The 26765-nt window shown below is 56.0% G+C and overlaps 1 protein-coding gene across 10 annotated transcripts in view; it reads left to right on the top strand.

The window, feature by feature from the left end:
* The window catches only part of CADM1 (cell adhesion molecule 1), a 126897-nt gene that overhangs the window by 70778 nt on the left and 29354 nt on the right, over positions 1-26765 (top strand). For all 10 annotated transcript variants that reach the window (XM_054176111.1, XM_054176109.1, XM_054176113.1 and 7 more), the window contains exons 2-6: positions 12081-12227; positions 12379-12531; positions 16255-16392; positions 18071-18226; positions 25525-25624. In XM_054176111.1, the coding sequence (XP_054032086.1) occupies positions 12081-12227; positions 12379-12531; positions 16255-16392; positions 18071-18226; positions 25525-25624 (694 nt within the window). The remainder of the gene's footprint in view (positions 1-12080; positions 12228-12378; positions 12532-16254; positions 16393-18070; positions 18227-25524; positions 25625-26765) is intronic.

The following is a 26765-nucleotide window of genomic DNA, read 5'->3' as shown; positions in this document are numbered from 1 at the left end:
TAGCTCTGATGTTGGAGGAGATGGGGGAGCAGCTCCAGCTCAACTCTTACACTCCCTAAGGCCGTGAGCCCAGCAGGTCTCTGGAAAGCTGCAGCCAGGATGAGGAGTGCAGGCTGAGCGTTGGTGAGGGGCTCTGTCACACAGGCTGGTAGCCCTCCTCTGTGCCTCATGCCAGGGGTCCTGTTCAGCTTATTGGTGTGCATGAAACCAGGGCTTCTCCACCCTGCCAGAAAGCCTTGGGACAGCAGGCAAAGACACAGGGAGAATGCAGCTGAGCTGCCCCATGCATGACCCTGCTTTGGATGCTGCTCACGGGTGGAAACCAGGCTCAAAGCACCCAAACCACCTCGTTTGCAGCCAGCTGGGACTGGCTGGAAAACCTGGCAGCTTAGAGTAAGGCAGGAGCTCTGTGGTCACCGGGTTCAATGCCTCATTCACAGCTAATCCTGAGCAGAGATGCTGAAGGGATGTGAGAGTGTGGCTGGAGCAAGGGCAGGTCACTTCCAGGTGAAGTGTGTCATTGGTGTGGATTTCATACACAGCCCCCTGCTGCCTGTAGCTGTTGATGACCCAAGGGCTGTACTCTGGTGCTTGCAGGCTTTCTGCTTGGGGATGTTGCTTTGGAAGGTACCAAACCAGAAGCAGAGTTTGAGTAAAAATCCTTTTGGCTTCCACAGTTCATTATTGCCAGCTCTGCTCAGAGATGTGCATCTCCACACAGGCAGCTTGCCTAGCAGAGCACGTTTTGCTGGTGTTTGTTTAGAAAACAAACCAAGAAACCCTCTGAGCCAGCTCCAAGAGCTCATCCCGCCGGGATTTCGAGTGCGGTGACAGCTGCAGTCTGAAGCCAGCAGCAGCGCTGCTGCCCTCAGGAGGTTTTGCGTCCCCTGCAAATTGAGGGTAAATGACCAGAAACTCACGAGTTCCCCCTGGAAATGTCTGGTAGGAGGCTGGGGGGTGTCAGCGTTTCCCATCCTGCAAACCAGCGCTCGCAAGCTGGCAGCAGGGCAGGACCTGCTGTGCTCATCCCTGTCAGTGCCGGGTCGGCCGTCCCAGCCTGCTCCCAGCACCGCTGGCTTCTGGCCACCGGTGGGTGAGGAGTGGGGAGCTGAATTCCTTCTGTGGTATTTTGGGTGGAAACAAAGAACATGGCAGCTGAATTTCCTCCTTTTCTGATTGCCTCCCCCCGATTGATTCCTCTATTGTTTCCTTGGGCGTGTGATGATGGAATCTGACGGCCCCCATTCTCCGCTGTCCCCCGCGCCGCCTCCCCGCCCCTGCCTCCCGGCGTGCTGCGGCACCCTTGGCTTTGTGCAGCCAGGTTTGCTAATGAGCAGAGGGTAATTCAGCTTCTTGAGGAAATTACAGGCAAAGGCATCGCCATAAAACCTCATGATTCATGATGGTTTGTTTTGTTCTCATAACACAACCCCAACTCAGAAGCCATTCATCACCCTGCAAAGGCTGCTCCTGGCTGTCTCTGGGCAGCAGCCGGAGGATAATTCATCCCCAGCCACAGAGGAGCTCACTATCCATCCCCAGCTCCACGTCTCTGGATTCAGGGTGGTGACAGGAGGATGAGCTGCTCCCAGATCAACCCCAGGTGGTAGGAAAAGAGAGGTTTCCTGGCTGGAGGATCCCAGCTCTTGTTGGGTGCTCAGCAGATGGTGCCCGTGGCAGTGTTTTTCCACAAAACCGGAGTGCTTGATCTCGGCAGCTGAGCTGCACGAACCCTGCTGGCTCCACGGTGATGGGTTTGAAGCAGCAGCCCCAGGAGGCTGCTGGAGGAGCCCTGTTCCCACCCTGCACTTGCTGCAGAAGATGCTGTTGCTCCAGCCTGGTGAGTTATTAAGGTAACTTCGGAGGTGGAACCTACGAGCACCTTGCAAGGACTCGGTGATTTATGGTGCCTGTAAGCCAGTGCAACCCTCCCAGCCCAGCAGCCAGCCTCCAGCCTCCCTGGCTGAGAAACAGGCATAGGCAGCACGTTTCAAACCTGGCACAGGCTGCCCTGGGGGATGGTGGAATCCCTATCCCTGGAGGTGCTCAAGAAACCTGTGGGCTTTGGGACATGGTTCAGTGGCCATGGTGGTGTTGGGTTGAAGGTTGGACTTTCTCAGAGGCTTTTCCAACCCAAACAATTCCATGGTATTCCTGACAGGCTGAGGCCTGCCACAGGGCTCTATGAAGGGCTTCAAATGCGAGTGAGGCAGGGAGAGAATTTCTTTTGCTCTCTGAAGAAAATGGCTGCAAACTTCAACTTTCCTGACCACGCTGCTGAGATGTTTCTTGCAGAGCTTTTCCTGTAGAAATAGGTTTTAACTCTTCTGCCCTTGATGTAGTGGGTGGGTGGGGGGCAGCCTTCCCATCAGCAGAAAGAAGCAGCTCTCCAAGCTTCTGGGCTTTGGGAGGAGTGGTGAAGAATGGGGCAGGGTTCAGGTTGTTTTGTCAAGAAAAGCTAAGCAAATGTCTAGTAGATTTCCAGCTGCTGTTGGCAACATCTGTGAAAGGTCTCCTGTCTCTCTGGTGACATCTCAGCAGAACACTGGAGTGTGCTGAGCTTTGAGGGTAGGAACAGAAGGAACAGGTAAGCTGGGAGAGCATTTTGGGTTTGCAAGACAAGTACTGTATTTACACATGAAAAGAGAGGAGGCCATTTCCATCCTATTTCTATGTCTGCTGCCTGCCTTTCCGTGGCTGCCAGGCATTGTTCTCTCCACCACCTCTGCAGGGTCCCCACCACAGCAGCAGCACCAGTGCAGGCTTTGTGCTGTGTGATCAGAAGAGTCTGGCCTGGGGATGCACGGAAGGGGCTGCTCCCCCTTGGGCAGTGCTGGCTCCAGCAAGTGGGTCTGCGCCAAGCTGCAGCCATGGAGCGGTTTATCAGGGTTCTTCTGGCTGCTGCTGTGGCCCAGGCTTGTGCCCCAGACCTGGGGCTTGGCAGGGAGGAAGGGGACGTTTGCAGTGCTGTTTGAGTTTTTCCCAAAGCACCTCCTGGCCCTCGCTGTTCTAAGCTCCTTGCTAATGTCCCTTCTGCTCACGGCCGTTGCTGTCCCAGCTGCACCCCCATCAGAAACGCACTGCATGGCTTGGACTGGGTGATCTGCAGAGGTCCCTTCCACCCCCCTCCGGGCCGTGGTTCCGTGGTGTGGGCAGCAACGGCTCCAGTCCTGGCCAAACCCTGCTTGTAAAGCCTTTGTGCCTTCCCGTCAGGGCTGCAGACAGGTGCCTGTAGCTGCACTGGGCAGGCAGCTCCGTGCCGGGCACAGCTTCAGAGCCTTCAGGAGAGGTTCCAAATGCAGAGCAAGAGGGCACTTGGTGTTTCAAGCACGGCTTAACGGCTGCGGTCCTTCCCTCCTCGCCCCCCGGGGCGCAGCCGCGGAGCTGGCTCCCGGCGCCCTGCGCTGCCGTTGCCTTGCCAACACGGAGCGGAGCAGACGGCGGAGCACGGCGAGGTGGTTGTGCTGCAGAGCCGCGGTGCCCGGCGGAGCAGGGCGCGGGGGGAGAGCAGCAGGAGGACCTCAGCCTCCTCGCAGCACTCTTGCAGGAAGGGGAATCCATAAATGCTGGCAGAAAGGTTCAGTATTCGCTCCTTGCTGCTTCTGCCGTGGCACAACAGCATAATTCTGTAATGAGGGGTGATGAGGAAACCTCCCTTCCCAGCCTGCCTGTTTGTGCCTTTTCTTCTGTCTCAAGCTGCAGAGTCGGGGAGCTCGACATGGTTTACAGTCGACTGGGTGCCTGCGATCCTTATTGATGGAGCTGATACCTGCTGGTGTTTACCATGTGAATATCAAGGAGGAGCAGTAAATTGCAAATTGCTGCTAATGGGCTCGGTTTGCATGTTTTAATGCTTCTCAGGAGACAACCAGAAACGTTGAGCTTTGAAAACAGAGCTGGCACAGCGGTGTCTGCAAGCACACGTTGCTTCTGTTTTCCTTTCTTTGCAGCTCACATCCCTTCTGTGGAGCTCAAACGGCCCCTGAGCCACAAAGCAGGCAGAGAAATGTCCCTTTAGCTCAGAGCTCCCTCCTGCTGCAGCAGGAACGTCCTGTGGAGCCCAGGACACCGCGGAGCGGGGATGGTCACCACGTGCCTGAGGAGGAGGCGGTGGCATGGCCCTGCCGTTGGGCAGAAGGGCTCTTGGTTGGGGTGTGCATCCTGCTCCGTGTTGGCAGCCAGGGATGTGTAGCTTGAAAGGATGGGAAAGCCAAAGGTGCTAGAACAAAGCAGAAGCCTCATGAGCAAAAGCAGAAGGTCCTGGTTCCTGCTGCCACAAGCTGGTACCCAGCAGCTCATGGAATCACAGGATGGAGTCACAGCATCCTTTGGGCTGGAAGAGACTTTGCAGATCATTGAGTCCAACTGTTAACCCAGTACTGCCATGGCCACTGCTAAACCATGGTCCTCAGCACCACACCTACATGACTTTTAAATCCCTCTAGGGATGGGGACTCCACCACTGCCCTGGGACAACCCTCAAGGGGAAGAAATTGTTCCTCATGTCCAACTTAAACCTCCCCTGGGGCGGCTTGAGGCTCTTTCCTCTTGTCCTGGGGCTTGCTGCTTGGGAGAATGAGCCCCACCTAGCTCCAATCTCCTTTCAGGAAGTTGTAGAGAGCTGGGAGTTCAACCCTCAGCCTCCTTTCCTCTTTCCTGCCTCCTTTGCCGCTGGCCACACCAGCGCTGACCCGGCAGAAATGCCACCGGTGAGTGGTGGTTGGGACCAGGGTCAGGATATCCAGTGAGGCTGCTGGTCCTGCCCGCCTCTGGGGCTTCTCCAGCGCTTCCCCAGCCTTGGTGCACAGCAGGCACACAGCACCCATCCTGCTGAATGCGGGAGCCTGGCAGAAAATTAACATTTCAGTCAAAAAGATGAAAATATGGCAGGGGAAGGCTCTGCTGGCTGCCGCCTGCCTGCGAGCCACCGCTTCAAAGGCAGCAGCGAAACAGAGTCGTCAGGAGTTGTAGCTGTCTCCTTCTTTCTCCAGGCAGTGTTTTGATAAATGTTGATGAGTTTAACTGTAAAACTAAATGACATTTAGAGCAGGATGTGTGCTTTGCCCGGCGCTTAATTAGCTCTAATGGTGCTGCGTGGAAAACGCCTTCGCCGCCGCGCTGCTGCTGGAGACGCCGAGCCTGAACCTGGGGGCCTGTGGGGTCTGCGCCGGGGCGGTGCCTTAATTAAAAATTAAAGACAATCTGTGTTTGGAAGGCAGCCTTGAGGCATGTGGGATGATGCAGAGGGAGCTGGTTTTTTGGTGAGCAGTGCAGGGTCTCTTTCCCCTCCCTCCCAGCTTCGCCCCTGTCCCGTGAGCCAGCACCGCAGCACAGGGGCCCTGCGGAGAGTGCCAGGGATGGGTCTGTGCCCGGGGAGCTGCCTCTGCAAAGCCAGCCCCTGGAGCAGAGCTTTGTGTGCTCAGGAGCTTCTGCCCTTTCCCTTCACGGCTTTAGTCAAAGCAAATCCCACAGATGAAGGGGACCAAAAAAAAAAAAAGCAGCATTTTGTTTCCCTGTGCCTGGCTGGAGGAGCTCTGGGGGGTGCTGGGGGGCGGGGGGCAGGGAGGTGCAGGAGCTGCAGCGAGCAGATTAATGTTCCAAGATGTTAGCACTGGTCTTTTGCTCACATTTATAAACCCGAAGGGTGGCAGATTGAGAGCTGATTCCACATTTTTCTGCCTCCTCTGTAAAATAATAAATATGGTAAAATAGCTCTCGGAGCTGCCTTTATCGTGGGGATGAATCAGGACAGTTGGTGTTGTAAGAGACTTAAAACTTACAAATATGTTGCCCTTTAGGCTCCCATTCATCATTGTGTCTGATCCAGGATCTAGACTAACAGCTTTTGTTGGAAGGTACCTTTTTATCCCTCCTCAGCAGGATAAATTGGAGGCAGGTCTCACTTTGATCCTGCTGCTGCTGCTGCCATTTATTTTTCCCCTTTCTTCAGGGGTGCATCCCCCTCACTGATGGGGTCTGCAGATCAGCAGCAGATCTTGTCTCTGGCCTCTGAAAAGAAATAAAGGGGGGAAGGACCCTTAAAAAAATAGGAAGGAAAGGAAGAGACCCCAAAGCCGGGGCACCTTGCTCATGGAAGGCTGTGTGCAGGTGATGTGTGGGGGTCTCGGTGGCCTGGCTGCTCCTGCAGCAAAGGGCAGCAGAATGCCTTCAGTGCAGGCACGAAGTGGAACATCCTCAGCTCTTTTATGGGAGTCAGCAGGTGTTGAGCAGAGGCAAATAAATGCAGCACTGCTCCAGCATCCTGCTGCCAGGGCCAAGGATCTGCCCTTGGCTCCTCCTGGCCAATGTGGGCTTTGCAGCAGGAATGTGAGGCCTGAGGACTGCTGATGTGCTGAGAACTCAGGGCTATGAAGGTGGCTAATTGGCAGCACAAGCCTGGTGGTGCCCTTGAGCCCTGTGGTGCACTGGCAGCACCAAGCCTCCAGCTCCCATTGCCCAGGCTCAGGTGTGGCTCCTCCTCAGCTCCAGCATCATAAGCTCCAGTGATCCTTGGACAGGCACATCGGGGGGGGGGGGGGGGGGGGGGGGTCAGGTGTGCAGGCTCAGGCTACTGTGCTTGGGAGCTTTTTATCCCTGCACCAAGCTCCTGGCACTGTGCTGTCTCCGAGATGTTGCTGATTAGGTTTCCTGAGCCTGGCTACATGTGAAGCCCCCAGCAACTGACAGCAGTAACCACCCCTAGCCCTGCTCTCACTGGCAGACAGCAGCAGTGCTTTTTGCCTTATCTTGGGGGGCAAAAGGGCTGGAAGAAATTAACTGTGTGACTGCTAAGGTTGGCAAAGCCAGAGGCAGCTCACCTCTCAATCTTCAGCTACCCAAAGGGTTTGGTTCCTGTGCAGCGTGTGGGCATCTCCCCACTGCAGGCACCAGGCAGACAGCTTCTGCAAGGATGTCTCACTCAGGTTTGGGTGCAGCCAGGGGAAGGCTCTGATACCCTGCAGCGAGCATATTCAGCCTGAGCTGGCTGGGAGCAGCAGTGCTGTGCCCTCAGGCAGGACAGCATCCAGGACTGGGACATCAGATCCCATCCCAAAAGAGAAACACTTGTTAAGGAAGCAGCTGGGGGCAGTGGTGTTTGAGTGGGAATCCAGGTCAGCTCTTCTGTGGTTGCAAACTGGGATTAGCTTTAAAGGGCAGAGCATAAACTCAGTTTAACCCAGGGAGGGAGGCTCACCGGGTGGCACCCAGGGGCAGGCAGCTGAGGTGGCCACAGGCTGGGTCCCTGCAGCTGGTGAATGTTTTCCTTCTCATTTGCTGTGAGGGTGAATGCTTTGGAGAGTTCTGCAGGGGTTTTATTGAGGACTGGGAGAATAACTTCTGTGGGTAATGCACAGGCTGGGATCTGCAGCTGGCTGCACACTGCCTCAGCCTGGGAATGGGAATTGGCCAGGACACCCCAAGAAAAGCCTCATTCCAGCTGATTCCCTGTTCTCCCACCGTGCCCCAGGACACTGCTTGCATGCTGCTGATGACTTGTGTCGTTTGTTTGTTGCCTGTTGCAGGGGTGGGCCCAGGGATCCCGGCAGGGCTTTAGCTGGGGTGTGCATGCACTTAGGGGGGGTCTGTCCTTCAGGAAGGAGAAAGGGCTGCTGGTGATCAACATTCATCTCGGGTGCTTTATGGAAATAAAGATTTCTTGGCTTTAAAGGAGATTATTAAGCTGCAGAGGGTGACAGATGCTGCTGGCAGTTAAAAAAAAAAAAGGAAGAAAAGAAAGAAAAAGAAATGTTAAAAAATCTGCAAGAAATGGGTTGCAGGTAGGGCTGCAGGAGGAGGCTCTGTTAGAGGCTCTGACTGGGAGCAGTTTTCCCTGTTACTTGCCGTTGTCCCCTGGGGCTGGGGTGTTGTGCCTCAGGCAGCTGCTGTAGTATCAGTGCAGCAAAACAGACTTCAGCAGGAGCAGCACCTGAAGGTGTATGGAGGGTTGGGGTGCTTGGTGTCATGTCTGGGTGCCCTCCCTGCCGTGCCTCCTGTCCAGCCCTCCTACCTGATGGATGCCCAGGTTTGCTGGGCAGGGAAAGGGGGAGGAGGAGCAGCTGGGTGAGCTCCTCCACAGGCCAGTCCGGAGCGTGAGCAGTGCTGTGCTCGATGGGCAGCATGTGGCTGCTGCCAGCCAGGAGAGGAGAGGTGACAGTGCAGGTGACAGACCTGCAAACACCTAATCCTCACTGCTCAGGGTTTTAGCAGGGGCTGCCACGGCTGAGGAGAGCCAGGGAGGACCCTGAGGCAGAGAAGCTGTTGGTCAGACTTGTGCTGGCTCCATAACCACTCCGAAGGTGCTCGGTGTCCCTGCAGAGCAAACCCTGCAGCAGAGCTCCCTCCCCGCCCTGCTGCATGCCAGGCCAGAGCTCCTCATGGAGCCAGGCATGGCGGGGGGGGGAACTTCCACCTGTGTCTCACACTCTGGGTTAATCAAGGTCTCCTCACTTAGATCTGGGCCGTGGGTGTCCTTGGCAGCGCTGTGGCTGGAGATGCAGATAAGGAATTGTGCACGAGGTGCTGTTAATAATAGATGAGTGTTGGTCCTAATTGAGTGGTATTTAAACACAGGGGATGCAGACAGCAGGCTGCTGGGACCAGCTCCTCTTGCTGAGATGCTGCTTCCTGGCTGCTGCTGCTGCTCCTGAGCAGTGGCAGAGGGACCAAAGCCCTGGGTGTTAGGTGGTGCCCATGGTGGCTGGTGGCTGGCAGTGAGGGCTGAGGGGCAGGAGGGGCAGGAGCCAACACAACCCACCTTGTGTTTCTTCTGGGGCTGTGCACAGCTTTGCCTTTCACTGCACTTTTGCTCTCTTTTCTGTGCCCTTCCTCACTCCCCTCTTTCAATGTCCCCCTGACAGCCCCCCTTGGAACCCACAGGCATCTCTCAGGGGATGACTCTCTCATCCTGCCTCCTATTCTCAGAGCCTTCCTCCAAAAGATCTTCTGTGTCCCTGATGTTCAGCAGCCACGGAGCAGCACTCACACAGATGTCCTTTGGTGATGCTCTGATAAACCTCTGACCTTAGGAGAGCAAGACAGACTTTTAAGAAGTGACCTTTTATTGTCTTGATGATGGACCATCAGCTTCCAGAATAAAAGCAAGAGATCAGCTGCTTGTGTTTTTTGAAAGCTGTTCTGGAAAGGTCATTCAGCTGCTTGAGCATCCCTGGGTAGATGGAGAGACAGATAAATAGAGTAGAAAGCTGCAGCAGCAACATCTTTTATTTAAGAACTGTCCAATGGCTTAAAAAATCCGTTCTGAGCCAGGCACACAGCTTCCCAGCTCAGCCACAGCAGCAGAACCTGCACCTTGTGCTTTTAGGCAGCTGAAGCTGCCCTGTGCTGAGCATGGCTTGGAGCAGCCTTCCTCCAAAGGGTCCAAAGCTGCTGGCCTGACACCGGAGGGTGCTGGGCGCCCTGGGGGGAGAGGTTGCTTTGTGTCAGGAGCTGTGGTTAGATGTGGGGAATGAGAACCTGGGGCTTGCAGAGCAACAGGCTTGGTGGCAAAGCCTGGTGCTAACACTGAGCTGTGCCAGATCCTTCCCCCAAGCCTCCCAGGTGCCTCCTTGGCCATGCCCATCCTGAGCAGTGGCAGATGAGGGGGAATCGATCGCCCGCCCCTGCCACCAGCAGCCCTTGGAGCACAGGAGATGTATGGCCCTGGAGCTTTAGCTGTCAAGAGCTGGGTAAGAGAAAGACCCCAGAGAGGGACAGACCATAAACCTGCTCTGGTGTGGTTACTGGGAATGGCAGGAGGGGAGGGGGCCAGGTGCTGCTGATGGGCACCAGGAAGCCTGGCAGCACTCTGGGCTGGAAAACCCTTTGGCTAAAAGCAGGGAGGCTGCTAGGGCAGAAAAAAGGCTTTAGGCTTCGAGAGCGAGGGGAGCAGTTTGGTCTGACCAGTGGATGAGGCATGGGTGAACTGGTCTGTGGCAGTGGTGACCCCCAGTGCCAGGCCAGCCGGGTTGCTGCTGCCCCTCCTCCCTCCCTCCTGCAGCTCGGTGCCGGCAGGCAGCAGCAGGCGTTCCCCGGTGCCATTCCATCACGCAGAAATTCGCAGATGTTTAAGGTAAATACAGCCTCTGGTGTCAGTTTGCAGCCATTGTCATCTTTTATTCCTACTCTTTAAGCCATAAAGGTGGCTGTAGCCTGGTTTTTTCCCCACAAATTTAATAGCTGAGCACAACTGGCTGCCGTTTGCAGTTTGTTTTCCCAAAGTGTTTCACAGTGCAAAGCTGCTCCCCCCTGGCACTGATGCTGAGCCTGGGGGCTCTGAAGGGCAGGGAAAGGTGAGCTGGGGACAGGAGCTGGCTCCTCACTGCTGAGAGGTGCTGAGAGCCTTCTCATGGGTGTGAGCTGCCTAAGGGGAAGAGGGGAAGCAGGTCCCTGCCCTCACGGAGCAAAGCTGGTGACAAGAACAGGGAACAGCCGGCACTGAGGATGTGAGTGGCAGGGGTGGGCCTGGAGAGTGCTCGCTGCACCTTGCCTCTGTGTTTCCTACGGAGTTTGTGACCGACCTGTGCCATGGGAGCAGCCTTGGGCACGGCTGGCGCAGAGCGGTGCCCAGCTCGGGCTGGGGCTGCCCGCGGGCGAGCTCAGGGCAGCGGCGCTCAGGGGCTTGGCGGCCGGATCAGCCGCCCTGGGAGCCGGAGCGAGGCAGGGCTGGAGCTGCTTCAGAGCCTGCATTCAGCCTGTCCTTAGCTGCACCCTGCCACTGCTAACCCCAGGCCCTCATGGAGGACAAGAGCCTTCTGGAGAGGCAGCTCGGTGCCAGCCTGGGCCGAGATCTGGACTTTAAAGCCGTCACTCAGCAGGCTTAATGTAGCAGCATCCTGGCATGAAAAGCTTCAGTGGCTTGAACTTCAAATAATTTATTTCTAAATTACTTCTACTGTAATTCTTATTAATTCCAACAGGCTTCTGAGCTGATGTGAAACTCAGTAAACGCAAGGAGCAGCTTAATGAATTGAAAACAGGATTGAGTCTTTTAAAGTAAATGTAAAAAAATATGCTGGCAATAATTGCTGAGATGGAAATCGAATCTTAATGGCTTTGTTAATGATTTGTAGTGAATATTGTGTGGAGGAGAGCACACCGAGCTGATCCTTGGGCAAGAACCTGGCTTGGAATGGCTGTGATCAAACCATTCCTCAGCAGCAGTTAGCAGCCCTTAAGGTTTGCGCCTCGGAGCTGTTTGATGCTGCCTCTGCTGGAGCCTGAGGGGCTGCTGAGGATGGGACCTGCTCTGCCTCCACTGGGTCCCTGCTCCTCCTGCAGCGAGTGGTGGAGGTGGCTCTTGGCTGGCAGCCTTTGGGGCCTGCGTGGGTGCTGCAATGGGGCTGGGGACCTGTCCCCGAGTGCAGACGGGGACGTGTGTGCCTGCAGCCCCAGTGCTGCTGGGGACCTCAGGCAGGGCTGCAGTCACTCAAGAATGGCTACAGGAAGAGGTTGTCACCTTCAAGGGTTGTCCTGCCTGTGGGAGTCTTTAGTCAGCTTTGAAGCCCATGGGCTGGGCATGAGGGCTGCCACCACACTGGCAGGAAGCTGACTTGATAAGTACAGGGTTGTGTCTCCATCCTTGGGCAGGCAGGTTGGCAAACTCAGGTTAACAGCAGGTAACACCCCATGGGGGATGGTGGCAGTGGGGGGATGGTGGCAGTGGGGGGGATGGTGGCTGGATGCTCCTCTTCTGCTCTGAGGGCTTCCAACAGGATCAAGCTGCAGGAAGAGCTGCAGGAGCCAAGCAGATACCCAGGGACAGGCTCTTTGCACCTCCTGCCATGGGCCTGCAGGACTCAGCTGTGGGGGGGTGTGAGTCTGTCTGACAACAACTCTTCACTGCTGCTATTCATCAATCTGGAGAGGTGAATTTGTACCCAGAGGGCAGGAAAACGTGGCCAGAGTTCAGCCTGGAGCCATCAGGGCTGGGAAGGTGTCTGGTGAGCCGCAGCCTCTTCCCTCCCAAACGATGCAAGCTTTGTGCCAGAGGTCTGCGTCCAATGGGTTGTGCTGCTGTGCAGCTCTCTGTGGCCAGGGGACCCTCGCTGCCCCCCACTGATTCCCTGTCTGTGCTCCCTCAGGCGATGGCCAGAACCTGGTGACGGAGGACGTGACGGTGGTGGAGGGAGACGTGGCCACCATCAGCTGCCGCGTCAAGAACAGCGACGACTCCGTCATCCAGCTGCTGAATCCCAACAGGCAAACCATCTACTTCCGGGACTTCAGGCGTAAGTTTCCTCTTCCCTGGCTGGGAGCAGCTCTCCCTGTGCCTGGTGGTGTCAGGAAGCTCGTCCCGAGGCTGCTGCTCTCTCTGCAGAGCTCTGCTGTGTGCTGGGAGGGGGCCAGGGCTGCTCTCACCGTGGTGTTCTTGCTCCACAGCGCTGAAGGACAGCAGGTTCCAGCTGGTGAACTTCTCCAACAGCGAGCTCCGAGTGTCCTTGACCAATGTGTCTGTTTCTGATGAGGGGAGGTACTTCTGCCAGCTCTACACCGACCCCCCCCAGGAGATCTACACCACCATTACAGTGCTGGGTAAGGACCAGAGAGGTGCTGGCAGGGCTGGGGTCTGCACAGCTTCTGGAGAGCTCCAGCCTCCCAGGGAGAGCCACAGCTCTCCAGCCATGAACACAGCAAGGACTGGAGCACTGAGAGCTCTCCTACTGGAGACCAGCTCAGCTCTTCAGCAGCTTAGGGCTTGAACCTGCAGGCAATTTTTGGCTTCAAAGAATAAGCAGAGGTGTAAGCATGAGGTGTTCTCCACTTCCAAGCCTCTTTTACTCAGGCAGGTCGCTTGGAGAGGCTTTGAGGCTCTTCTGCCTCTCAGGGAGTGGGGTTTAATACCAGCTTTCATCTGCAGACAGCATTGAGGACAAGCTCTTAGTGCTGTCACTGCTCTGTGTGCCTGAGGAAGTCGTTTGGTTTCTCAGGCCAAGCTGAACCTCTGACTTCCTGGAAGTGATGTCTGCAGCCCCAGGCTTGGCAGAAGGGCAGGAGCTGTGCAGCACAAACCCTCCTCTGTCTCATTTCTGCTCTGCCCAGGGTGAGGGGAGGCAGCACATGCTACAGGGAGCAGGGACAGAGCTGCAGTGGTTGTGTCTCATTTAGGGGAGAAAGGAAGGAGTCAGCTGGAAAGGAGAAGCTGTAGAAAACATCTTTCAATGATTCTCTGATGTGCAGAGGGAAGACCAAGGGATGGGAACGCTTCCCAGCGTGGTGGAAGTGCTGTGTATGGATTTTGTGTTTGCAGCAGTCAGCCACTGTGGCCACATCCCAAACCCTTCCTCCCCGGGCCCGGGGTGTGGGTGGCTGCGGTTCAGTGCTGGAGCTTTGCCCAGCTGTGGTGCTCCTTCAGGGCAGGTGGCACCAGCATCAGCGCTGGCAAACCTGCTGCTGCTGTGCAGATGTGAAGCTCCTGCAGGGCTGTCAGTTGATTTGGTGTGCAGGGGAGTCTGGAGCTCAGCTCATGGGAAGTGAGAGCTCCTTCTTCACCTGAGCCAGCTGTGTGTTGGTGCAGCGCCCCTGGCATCAGAGCCTGTTCCTTCGCCTCGGGATGGCTGCTTGCAGAGCCTGAGCCAGAGCCAGAGCCAGAGCCAGCCTTACCCTGTCTGCTCTGTGTCCCCCACCTGAACCTGCTCCCACACAGCCCTGTGGGCTCATCCCTGCCCTTCACTCCCCTGGGCTTCACCGGCTGCAGGTGGGGCCGCGGTGCTGCTCCCCGCATCAGCAGCTGCTGCCGCTGGAGCTGCTCCTGCCGCTGGAGCTGCTCCTGCCGAGCTTCCAGGGCTCTATTAATAGGAGAACCTGAGGCACAGGGGGGGAGTTAATGTGAGATCTTGCTCCCTGATTAGTCTAAATCTTCCTTCTTTCACTTAATGAGATTTGCTGCTTAGGTTTTATACATTGTATAAGTAATGTTTATAAGCAGTTCTACTACAGCTATTAGGGTTATCAACATCCTCAGAGTCTCTCTGCACTTCCCCTGTTCACAGCTCTGCTCCAGCTCTCCTCTCTCATCACACACAGACAGAGCTGGTTGGGTTTCATCTCACAGCCAACAGTGCTTGCTCTGATCACCTCCAAGCCAGCACTGCTGCCTCTGAAGTGGGAGACAAAATGCAGGGATTCGTTGGTCTGGGGTTTCTGAGGAACTCAGGGGGCAGTTTGTGTTGCCCCCCTTGTCCCTCAGCTCTTTTTGAGGAGGGGGTTGCAGTGTGGCTGCTGTGTGCCTGCCTTTCCTGGCATCCATGAAGCAGTGAGTGTTCTGCTTTCACCTTCATGGCACCCTCAGGCCAAAGCTGAGCTCATGAGGCAGGCAGGACAATGGCTGTTGGTACTGAAGGACAAGGGAGGGCACTACTTAGCCTGGCTGGCGTTTGTGTGGAGAGGTTGGGTGCTGTGGCACCAAGGGTGGCATCTCCTTCCCACCCCTCTGTGTCATTGGCTCCCTAATTAGGAGAAATTTCTGCTGGCTTTGCTGTGCCATGAGCAGGAGTGACCATGGCCAAAACACCCTGGTCAGAGCTCCATGAGGGACATGTTCTGTGGCAAGGCCAAGCTGAGCCTGTTCCTGGGCTGTGACCTTGAGAAAAGCCTGAGCTGAGGCAGAGGAGTGGTCCCCACCAGTCCCCCCCCCGGGAACGTGCTCCCCAGTACCCATCTCACGGTCATCACTCAGGCTTTGATCTGCCTGAGGCTCTACCAAAGAGCAGTTGTGCTGCTCTGCCTCTAATGATGCTGGCTTCAGAGCAGGGAGCAAAGTTGGGAGGCATCCTCCTCGGGAGTGGGCGTTGGGAGGCAGCTCGGCGCTGGCTCAGGCAGCGCTCCCCCCGCACCTCCCTGTCTGCTCTGACATGCTGTGGAGAGTTGTTGCTGCCTAATTGGAAGATGTGAAAGGCTCAAATATGGAGCCTGTTCTGTTCTTTTTAGGCAGAAGCCACAAGTGACTAATTAGTCCATTTGATCATCTGGATGCTATTTGTACATATTTGTTCTTCATTAGCTCGGAACCGTGTTAGTCACATCTGAACCATGCAGTTGCTTAATCACATTGATCAGAGCAAGGTTGAGGCTCCTTTGGAAGTTCTGGGGTTTGTCTCAGGCTCCAGCTCTGCGCTCTGTGAGCTCCTGATGCTCTTTTTTGTCTGCTTTTTGCCTCGCTAGCTGTGGGTTCTTCCATGGGGAAGAGATTCCTCCTGCCCCTCTTGGAAGCTTTCAGCGAGTCTGTCACATTCCTGGCTGTGCTGCAGCGGTTGTGGTCCCCCTGAAGTCACAGCCTGCTGCTCGCTACTCCTGGGGTAACCTTCATGGACTATTTGCCTCCAGCTGCACCAGGGGAGGTGTAGGTTGGATAGTAGGAAGAATTTCTTTGCTGTAGGTGTGGTCAGGGATTGGAACAGGCTGTCCAGGGAAGTGGTGGAGTCCCCATCCCTGGGGGTGTTCAAAAAGCAATCAGATGTGGCACTTTGGGACGTGGTCTCGTGGTCACGGAGGTGTTTGGCAGAGGGTTGGACTTTGATGCTCTTAGAGGTCTTTTCAAACCTTAACTATGCTATGTTCTGTAGTCATGTTTAAAAGAGTCTTGGTCTCCAGAAGATCCTTCTCTGGGGCACCAGCACATTCCTGTCCCAAGGGAATTCCATGTGCTGTGGGTGCATGTCCCTGGTCTGGAGCTCTCCACCCTGGGATGTTTTTGTGCCTGGCTTGTGGAGGCCTGATGGGTTCCAGAGGTGAGGGCATTCCAGCCCATGCTGTGCACAGCAGCTTCTCGAGCCTCTTAAATGAGCTTGATGCTTGCTGGCTGCCTTCCACCGCTGCCAGCTGAGGCTGGGAGCTCAACAGCAAGAGAGAAACATTGCAGCGCGAGGTTAGAGGCAGGGTAAGCAAAGCACTTCCAAATGTCAGCCTCTATGTTTCCTCTCCTTGTCAGAGGAGTCAGGGAACGTGCACAGAGTCAAGCTGCAGTTCTGAACAGCAGCAGCACAGGCGAGCAGCATGGAGTTGAAAGCTCTTCCCTGGAATGCTGCCTGCCTGGGGGAGAGCAGAGCTCCAGAGCTGAGGAGTGACGGTTGTGGGGTGGGGAGGGTTTGGCTCTGCTTACTCTGAAACTGCCCAGCCAAGAGCTGATCCACTGCAAGATCCCAGGAGTACTGTGGCCAACTCTCCTCAGGTAGATCTGATGAGTTGTCCTGAGGGTCTTGCCCTGTGGTAGTGATCAAAAATTGTCTTTCTCACCTCCTGTCTCCTCTCCTGTTGCAGTCCCCCCACGCAACTTGGTCATCGACATCCAGAAAGAAGTCGCCGTGGAGGGAGAAGAGATTGAGCTGAACTGCACTGCCATGGCCAGCAGACCAGCCACCACCATCAGATGGTTCAAAGGGAACAAGGAGCTGACTGGTACGTGTGGCCCCCCAGCCACCTCCTGCCTGCAACCAGCTGCAGTGCTCCGTGCGAGGCTGGGGCCCGTCCTCAGCACCAGCTTGAGGGGAAAGCAGGAAAAGAAAGGATAAAAACCAGCCGTGGAAGGAGCTGCTCAGAACAAAGGGCTCTGTGGGCAGACAGATAACTCCCCAGCACAGAAGGGCTGAACACTTGGTCCTCTGCCCATCTGCCAGACTGGAGTACCAGGTCTGGAGTCGCTCTGTAGCTGCAGGTGACCTTGAGGACAGCCCCGGAGCCGTGTGCTGAATCCCTCCTGCGGCAGTGCCGGCCGCGCCGTGCCGGCTGCACCGTGCCGGCTGCGGGTGGGATGCTCTCTGCTGAGGCCTCTGCAGGTTCCTAGCTCAGCCTCACGTCTGCCTCTCTTGTTTGTGGAGCGTCTCTCCGTGTTCAGCTGAATATTCATAGCCCCTGGCTGCTGGGGCTCCCCAAGCTCTGCCTGCTCCTGCTGTTTGCACATTCGAGTCACTGCCTCTGGTCGCTGCTGACATGCTGCTCGTTGGGGTCTGTGAGCAGCTGTGAGCTGGGCTGGCAACACCTCAGTGCCTCACCCCCCTGAGACACTGAAGGGCTCTCTGCAGAGTCCAGGCTCATTGCTTGAAACCTGCCCCCAACAAGGGCAGAAGAAAATTCTCTCTCCAAGCCCAACACCTGCAAGCATCTGAGTAGGAGCCCTGCTGAGGCCATGCTGAGCAGGGTAGAAGGCAGACCTGCTGCCTGGGCAGCCATGCCCAGCAATGCCCAGCAGCAGTGTGCCAATGGTCCCTTTCTGGGGCTCCTCCCCATGCTGGTGGGCAGCACTGCAGCAGTGTGTGACCCTTCGTGCCTGGCTGTCCGGCCTCTGGCCGCAGTCTTTCTGTGGTGGCAGCTGAGTGGCAGCTCTCCCTTCCTGTCTGCAGACTGCTGAGCTGAGCAGCAGCCCCCTGCAGGACCAGCCCACCCTGCTGCTTCTTGGGAGCTCTTCTGCAGGCAGAAGTGGGGAAGCTGAAGTCCCTGGCTGGGGCTGGACAGCAGGGAAGCATGGCTGTGCTGGGCAGAAAGCCCTTCCCCTAAACATCAGGGGGTGCCACTTCCTGTGCCTCTCCTGTTTCACTTCGCTGTGTTACAAACAAATGTTTCTGTTTGAAGGACCTCAGCTACCAGCTGGGACTTCCCAAGAAACAAGTGTTTGAGGGCTGGCACCAGGGCCTGCCAAGCTCCTGGAAAATCCTTTTGCTCCTGCCTTGTCCTTTCTCCCTCCTTGTTTCTGTTGCCTCATCCTCCAGGCAGCTGGTGCCGAGCCATGCTCTGCTCCAGCCACCACTGCTGCTGGAAGGCTGCAGCCTATCAATATGTCTTTCAATTAAGTTAATCTGTTTAATCACTTTTCTGGCTAATTGTTGATCCAGGAGTGGGAGGGCATTTGTTGTGCATTGATTTAGGAGTTTGGGGGTTTGGGGCTGGTGTTAGGGGATCGTTGATCCCAGCTGGGACTTCGTCTGGCAGCAGCCTGATGGAGAGCGATGCTCCTTCCCCTCCCCAAAACCTCCGTGAGCGGAGGGGGGACACTTGGCCAAAGGGCACAGGAAGGAGGGAGGTGCCCTTGGTGCCCATGGGGTGGTGATGCTGACTCCCTGCCCCTGTCCTCTCCCAACAGGCAAGTCAGAGGTGGAGCAGTGGCTGGACATGTACACAGTCACCAGCCAGCTGGTGCTGAAGGTGGGGCGGGAGGACGATGGGGTCCCTGTCATCTGCCTGGTGGATCACCCTGCGGTCAAGGACTTGCAGACGCAGCGCTACCTGGAAGTCATGTGTGAGTAGCAGCCTTCCCGTTCTCTGCACCTAGCAAAGTGCTCACCTAGGAGCTGAGGAACTGGTCACTACCTGACGAAACCCCAGGGGCTTTGTGTCCTGTTCTCCTGTCCCCAGGACGCTGGGTACCACTTCATGGGTTAAACCATGACTCTTCCAAGCCCTTCTGAGCTACCTTCTTTCTCTTAAGGAATAAGTTTCTGTACCTAGAATTTGCACCATCAAAGGATCCTGGCTGGGCTTTGTAATTGTCAGAACAGATTAAATCTGAGCATTTTCCTTTTAGCAACCTACTTGCTCTTTGAAAAGTGCTTCTCTACTCCCACATCAAAGCAGCTGGCCACCACTGCGAGTTTGCTGGCAGAAACCTGGTGCTGAGCAAAAGGAGCTGAGGGCTGTGCATTGTGAACAGGCAACACTTTCCCAAGGCTTTTCTAAACCACAGTTCCAGGAGCTGTGTGGCATCTGCAGCGACACTGCTGCTGGAGGCCACCACCTTCTGCAGTGCTCCAAACATCCTCAGTACTCACAGTGCACTCCACTTCCTTTAGGAGTTGCTCTTCTGATGGTGTTAACAAGGTTAATGAGCAGGTACCTACAGATCCCTGTGGTCCCCAATGCAGCCGTGCCTGACCTTCGGCTGCTGGAGATGCTGGAGCTGCTCCACAGTCAAAGCTGTGCTCAGAAAGCTGCTGAAGGCACAATCAGAGCCTGGGGTGCCAGGGTGATTCTGAGCACTTGGTTTTGCAGGTTCACTCCAAGTGTAAGGTGAATGGAAAGGAGAAGAGGAAGTTTTGTGTTAATTCATCCTGTCTGCCTCATTATGTGCTTTGATTCTGAACATCTTGGTTACAATTCTCCTATCTGGGAGAGGAGCGGGAAGTGATGTTCCTGTAATGAGGAAAACAGAAGTGATCAGATACCAGCTCAGCTGGCAGATCCGAGCTCTGCTAATGTGTAATTCATTTATGCAAACTTAATGTCCATTAACATTTCTTGTAGAGCTCCATTAGCTTTAATAATGCATCAGCACCTTTGTGAGGCTTGATCAAATACTGAATGGGGAGGAGAAGAATCCCAGCTCCCCGCCAGGCCTTGCTGGGCTTCTCCCCTTGGCTCCTCAGCCCCCTCCAGGACTCCCTTCAGAGACTCTGCAGCCCTGATGGGTGGATGGTCAGGAGAGGTCTGCACAAAGCTTGATTCTTCCTCAGATAAATCCCTTCCTGGCCGTTTCCACTGGCAGCCTTTACAGGCCCTGCAACAAGGGCAAAGCAGAGGCAGCTGCCTGGGTTGGTTTTGTGAGCTAAACTGAGCTTGCTCAAAGGGATCATGTTCATATGTGGGGACCTGACCTGTGTTAGTCCAGGCAGCTCCTGCAGCAGGCAGCAGCAGATGGCCTGCGGGGAGAGCAGCAGCAGCTGAACAAGTTGTGCATCACAACCTTGCGGCTCCCAGCAATTAGCAGCTGCAGGGCTCCACGTGCTGGACTGCATCCAGACATCTGCACCTAGTACCTGCTGTTGGACCTGAACCTAGGCTAGCAAGGGCAGCTGCAGAGCAAACTTTAAACCTTCAGCTCCCCTTGCCCCAAGCTGGTGCTGTGTTGGGTGCTGGGAGAGCCTGAGCAGAAGGAAAATCCTCTTGGACTGCCTCATGGATGGGCAGCTTGGTCAGAGCTTGGCCTCTTGGGGAAGATGAGCTCCTACCTCAGCCCTAACTCATTCCTTCTCAACTGATTGATCCAGAGGAAAGGACTCCTCCCAGCTGGGGTCTGTGTCCAGGGTAACCATGAGGTTACCCTGCAGGCACCCCAGCTTCCAGCTCTCTGTTGTGGTGGTCATCAGCCCTCGCTGATGGTCCTGTCCTCACATGTGTGGTCCCCCCTGCTTCTCTTGCAGCCTGCAAGGTTTTACTCCAGATCTGCTGGCTGTGTTCCTTGCTCAGGTCCCTGCTGCTGCATTCTCCCTCTCAGTCCTGCTCATTCCCAGCAAGGGCATGGAATGCCAGCAGGGCACAGCAGAATCTTCCCTCAACAGCCCTTAATGTGTCCAACTCAAGCATGAAAAGCATTGGGGAAGGACAGGAGGGGGATGGATGGATGGAAGGATGGATGGATGGATGGATGGATGGATGGATGGATGGATGGATGGATGGATGGATGGAGCCTTCACAGACAGGGAGGGAATTTTTGTCTAAGTTGCAGAGGATGGAGAATGGTTTTTGATAAGATGCAAGAAAAAGCCAAGCAGGAATCAGAAGTCCTGCATGGTTTGCACAGCAGGCAGGGGCGTGGGACACTCACCCCAGGGAACTGTTTAGATTGGAGCAACCCCTGAGCTGATGAGGGACCAGTGTGGGGGTGCCCAGGGTGCTGAAGGATTGGTGTGGTGGCACCCAGGCATGAGGCAGTGGTGTGGTGGCACCCAGGGATGAGGCAGTGGTGTGGTGGCACCCAGGCATGAGGCAGTGGTGTGGTGGCACCCAGGCATGAGGCAGTGGTGTGGTGGCACCCAGGGATGGGGCAGTGGTGTGGTGGCACCCAGGCATGAGGCAGTGGTGTGGTGGCACCCAGGGATGGGGCAGTGGTGTGGTGGCACCCAGGCATGAGGCAGTGGTGTGGTGGCACCCAGGCATGAGGCAGTGGTGTGGTGGCACCCACGCCGTGCTGCCTGGCTGGGAACCGTCCCCGTGGCGGCTGGGGCCGCTGCCTGCCGTGATTCACATCCGCCGGCGAGGGCCGGGTGTAATTTTAGCAAGGAAATGAAGCAACAAAAGGCATTAAAATGTCATTAAGGAGCTGAATGGAAGCAGATATTCTCGGAGATGTCTCAGTTCAGCCTCTGTGGTACTTTTCCTTATCTCCTTACGTGACACTGGAAGGCAAGGTGCCCGAGCCTTGGCTTGGCATTTTCTCAGGGCCGGTTTTGCTTTGCTCTCCTGAAGCTGTCACCAGCTGCACGCTGGGCTCTGTGCTGTGGACACGTGTCCCTCACACACATGCACCGGCAGGGTCTGCCCTGGCCTCTGCTGGGAGGCAGAGGCTCTCAGAGGGGGGAATTTTTGCACCCAATTATGGCAGCGCCTGGCCGTGCACAGATGCCGCCGCGTCCCCGGCCCTCCCCGTGCTCCTCTCCAGCACAACTATTAATTGCTGGGTCCGCAGTGAAGTGATTAACATCTCTGTAATTTATCATCTGGAGATTTCTAAAAAGGAACAAATGAGTTGTTTTGTTCACTGAGGTGTTGACCCCTTCAGAAACTTTGATTTAAAGCTGCTTTTTTTTTCGCTTTGCCTTTCCCCCCCTTCCCTTTTAGCGAATATGAAAAGCAGCACAATCAGCCAAGTGTTCAGTTATTTGATTTTCTGGGGCATTAGCCACTCTTGTTTGTGACATTTCCCAGTTGGGTGCTCGTTTGCAAGCTCATTAATAAGGTTTTTCTGGGAGGAATGTTGTTGGGAGCGAGGAGCACGCAGCACAGCCTGGACCCTGCCTTCCGCGGGCATGTTCCAAGCCAGCACTTCAGGACTTCAGAGGGGTAGGTGTTTGTGCCACCTCACCTCTGCCACCTCCTTTCCTGCCAGGGCCAAGCTTTTAAATGCCTTCAGTCAAGGGCAGAATTGGCAAAGCCTTGTCAGCCCCTTTGCCGATGAGAACAAACTGGGAGGAGTGGCTGACACCCCTCGGGCTGAGCTGCCCTTCAGCCAGACCCGGCCAGGCTGGGGAGCCTGGGGCAACCTCATGAAGTTCAACCACAGCAAGTGTAGAGTCCTGCCCCTGGGGAGGAACAACCTCCTGCAGCAGACAGGTGAGGGGGGCCCTGCTGGGAAGCAGCTCTGCAGAGAGGGACCTGCAGTAATCATCCAAAGGGTTTTAAAGCCTGGAGTCAGCAGCTGCTGTCACAGCACAGGCAGAATGCTTCCAGCTGAGTCCTGGAAGGATCCAGTTTGGGTTTTCTCTTTTGGCAAACAGTCCATCAGTGCAGGAGGTGCTGAGCTGCAGTCACCCTGCCCCAGCCTGCTGCAGGAGCCTGTCAGAAGAAACAGCCACCTAGAGTCACCTGCAGTTTGTGCTCGTTGCCCCTTGGCCTGTCACTGGGCACCACTGAACACAGCCTCATGCCATCCTCCTGCCACCATTTGTGTCCTCTGGCAGGCTGCCAGCCAGCCCCTGTCTGAGCCGTGCTGCTTCAGCACCAGGTGTTGGCTGGAGGAGCCCCCAGGGTGTCCCATTGCTGAGGAGCCACAGTGCAGGTCTTGGGGTGAGGAAGGCGATGTTCTGGGGTGGGGTGAGGCTGGCACACACCGGGACGGACCGAGAAGCGAGGAGCTGGCAGTGTGCTTGCCAGGCCGGCAGCAGTTGCAGCGCTGGCAGGCTGGCAGCACAGGGCTGTGGTAACAGAAATCTCATCAGAGGCAGAATGAGTTTGTAATAAGTTTTTCAAATTGGTTGCTGCTGCAGCGTAACCTTTCGACTGCTGGTGTTTAACCTTGTATCTCACTCTTAGCTTCTGAATGAATCCAGCTTAATAAAGGTGCCTTATTAAATTACCAGCCTGGTTCTTTAAGCTGCTAGAAATAGGCAGAGTAGGAAATAGCTTTGGGTTGTTAGATCTAATTGGCTGCCAGTGGAGTATGCAGTGGCTTGGATGCAGAGATGCAAGGGTCGGTCGTTGTGGAGTCCTCCAGCGCTGTGGCATCGCCAAGTTCGGCGGCGATGCTGCTGGAAGGCACTCGGTGCTCAGAGCCCTGCTGCTGCTTGCCTTATGTCCTGGTCACCATCCAAGAGAGCTGTTGCCCCAGGTGATGCAGCCACTAGAACATGGCCCTTATAATAAAGTGGTTAATGGGTGGCAAGTGGCTGGTTCAGGCTTTGGAAACCATCACACTTCACCAGTGCAGGCTGGCAGCTGAGCTCAGGCTCCCACGGCACTGGCACTCTACAGAGCTGCACTGACAAGAGTCCATCACCAGAAGAAAATGGACTGGCTTGGAGCTGGGACACTTGGCAGTGGAGGGAGAAGTGAAGGCTGTCTAGCAGCAGGTCCTTAGCAAAGGGATAATGTCACCACCCTCTAAATTCTTGCTGAGAGCAAGCAAAATGCTTTTAGTGTGCCATGAGCCTGATGAGAACGTGAGGCCTCCAGAGTGCCCAGCCAGCCTCTGGAGCCCTTCAGCCACCCCCTGGAGTCCTTCAGGCTCAAGGAGCACTCTCACAAGTGCCTGCTATACTTGCTGGTGTGCTCTGCCTGTGGAGCCTCCACTGGGAACACTTTTGCCAGCCCCAGTGTGTGCCAGGCCAGGGTCCTGCTGCAGCTGTCTGGGTCAAGAGGGTTCCAGGTTGACCCTGCTGCTTTTGTTTGGTTAATGAAGACCATGGGGCTGGGAGGCTGATGTGGAAGGGCTCTTGAGTGCTCAGCCTGCAGGGAACTCCTCCTGATCTCCATGGTTGTCAAAATACTGGAGTTGTCCTGATGGAAGGGGCTGGGAGCAGCAGCAGAGGCAGGGGGATGCTGCGCAGGGCGTGCTCAGCACCACCTGTGGCTGTCCTGCTCCCATCCGCACAGGGCTGAGGAGCTTCTCCCTCCCTGCAGCCCAGAGTCTGAGGCATCCTCAGCCCTGGCACAGGCACGGAGCTGCTGCTGCAAAGCAAATAATAAACAGGGAGCAGATGGCTGGGGGTGGGCGTGGGCAGGGAGGGTGGCGAGGCTGAGCGCGGCGCTGAGCCTGCTGCCGGTGAGTTCCTGGCTGCATGGCGCTGGGCTCAGCTCCTCTCCTCCTCTTTGTGCATCGTGTCAGAGGCTGTGGCTCAGGGCAGTGCTTCAGCAGCTGCTCTCTGACCTCCCCAGCGTTCCTAGGGTGGGGTTGTGCCACGTCCCTCCCAGAGCTTCAAGGTGTGGAGCATCTTGGCTGTGCCCACACCCCACTGTGCCAGGCTTGCCGGGAGCAGGGGCACGCTCAGAGCCTCTGTCACCCCCTCATGAAGGACCTTCAGCTCTCACCTGGACCACGCTGCTCACTTCCACCTCTTTATTGTGCACATCCAAGCAGTGTTTTCAGCAGTTCCAGGGGAGCTGGGTCCCTGCCCCTGGGCTCTGTGTCCTCCCCAGTGCCTGGCAGTCCCCTGGCGGGTCCCAGGGTTTCATGGCTGCGAGCAGCATCTGTAATGGGGATTAGCTATAAAATGTTTGTGGTGCAGGCATCTCAGGAGAGGATTTACTGGTGTAGCTTATTCCATTACTGAAAATTATGAGAGTTTAAATTGGTTAAATCCTGACATGGATTTCCCTTTTTTTTCCCCCTGCCTAATCTCTATTATTCCATAGGCAGCATCTTAATGACTTAAACACACTTCATAAAATGCAGCCAGCCAATATTTTTGGTAGCAGTTTACTCCCAAAGGAAACAGAAGTAGCTGAATGCTTCCAAACCTTCCTGCATCCTGATGGGTTTATTTTTTAATTGTTCATTTATTTATTTTTTTGGCCTCCCTTTGTTCCTCACAGTTGAGTAAATTCCTGAAAAAAGAAATAATATCTATGGCCTAATGGCATTTGTGGCAGGGAACTGATTCCTGGCACTGATAAGGCTTTAGCTACAGCTCAGGTTGTGCTCTCAATCCGGGCCTCGGCTGTAGGAGGTAATGAATGTTTTAATTGTGGGCCCTGGGTCTGTGCTGTGCTCTGTTTGTGCTGCAGGCTCTCACTGAAGGGCTCTCCAGCCTCTCCCTCGCCCTCACTGCTGTAATCCTGTGTTTGGTTTAGGCTTTAGAGCAGCTTCGGACAGACGGAGCAGAACCTTCTCTTGTTTGCCCAGGAGCAGCAGAGGCTGCAGCTCCTTTCCGTGTTTCCAGCTTGTAAAGCCCAAGGCAGTGGTGTGCAGGGGCACCCCACGGGGTGCAGCACAAGGAGCCCAGCCCTGCCCTGCAGCAGGGGGGCACAGGGGCACCTTTCAGCTGCTCCACAGCAGGGGGCACAGGGGCACCTTTCAGCTGCAGCAAGCTCGAAGCAGAACTCGAGTGTGGCAAAACCTCTGTGCAGGAATTAGTGCTTGGGTTGGGTGCCAACTGTTGCCGGCTGCCCCTTAGCCCACTGGCCACCACATGCCAATGTGGTTGGCCTCCTGGTGGGGAGCAGGAGGAGAGCAGTGGTGATGGGTTGGCTGCTCTAAGGACAGTGGTGGTGATGGGCTGGCTGCTCTGAGAACAGCAGTGATGTTGGCTGCTCCTGTCCAGCCTGGGCCATGTGGAGATGCCCACGGCCAGGCAGGGCAACTGACGAGAGGCTGTTTGTGTCCTGCAGATAAGCCCCAAGTGCGAGTGTCCCAGAACTACCCTGTGCAAGGCCTGACGAGAGAAGGGGAGCCGCTGGAGCTGACCTGTGCTGCCTTTGGAAAGCCACAGTAAGTGGGACCCTTCCCCGGGGCGCTGCAGCAGGCTGCAGGCTGTGCCGTGCTGCAGGACTGTGCCCAGGCGCAGCCTCTCTCGACGGTGCAGGCGTGGGAGTGCCCTTTGCTGCTGTGGATATGATGCGATGGGGTGGGAGGGAGGGAAGCCTTCTGCACCCCAGCATCTGCTGCACCCTCAGACATCCTTTTGCTTGCATTTATTGCCCTCTAACTGGTGTCTGAGGGACCTCCACTCAGCTCCCGGGAGGGCAGCAAGCCCTTGGGTGCAGAAGGGAGAGGCCCTGCTTCCGTGCACCCCTTCCCCAGGGAGTGTCTCAGGTGGCAGCAGGCTGCAGTCCCTCTGCAGAAGCCAGGCCAGGGGCTGACTCCCCAGGCGGTGCCAGCACACAGACGTGAGGCTGGCACCACAGAGCTGGGCACGTGTGGCAGTGGGGTGGGTCCCTGGGGTGAGGCAGTCTGTCCTGCCTGGACGGGCTGGGTGCTGGGGTTCCTGCCTTCTGCTGTCCTGTGTGGGTGTTCATGAAATGCAAGTTTTTTCCTTTCTCCTCTTCTTGCCATGCCCTCGAGGCTTCCTTAGCTAGTTGAAGAAATTCATGCATCAGGAGAATGCTGGCAAGGGAGGGCAGATTTCCTTCCACACTTCCATTGTTGTTCCAGTTTAAGTTTTGTTGACTTCCTTTTTGCTAAGAGTGCTCTCTCCTCCACTCGGATTTATGGCTGTCAAGTATTTACTCTCCTTTTTTATTTTCATCATGTTCATGAGATTCCTGCAAACATCCTGAGATCTGTCAGCGTCTCCTTGGTAGCGTGCCCAGAGCTGAGGAGCTGCTGCAGGTGCCGCAGAGCCGTCCCGGCTGACAGTTCTGCTGCCGTGGGCAGCGGCAGGCAGGGGGTGAGGGGCAGCGAGGAGGCTGGGGGGGTCCTGGCACCCTCGGTGGCAGCAGACCCTCTGCTCCCAGGCTGCCTTCTCGATTCCCACTTCCCAGCTTCCTCCACTGGGCACAGGGCCGGTTCCTTCCCCTCACGTTAGAGACTGGCACGGCCCCTGCTGAATTCCACTTGAAATCTACTCTCCCTGCCCAGAGCCTGTCAGAGCTCCTCTGCCTTCCTCCTCGGGGGGCTAGCTGCCGTTCCT

The sequence above is a fragment of the Dryobates pubescens genome, chromosome 34 (assembly GCF_014839835.1).
Source record: "Dryobates pubescens isolate bDryPub1 chromosome 34, bDryPub1.pri, whole genome shotgun sequence".
NCBI classification, from domain to species: domain Eukaryota; kingdom Metazoa; phylum Chordata; class Aves; order Piciformes; family Picidae; genus Dryobates; species Dryobates pubescens.
This window is presented reverse-complemented; position numbering and strand designations above follow the sequence as displayed.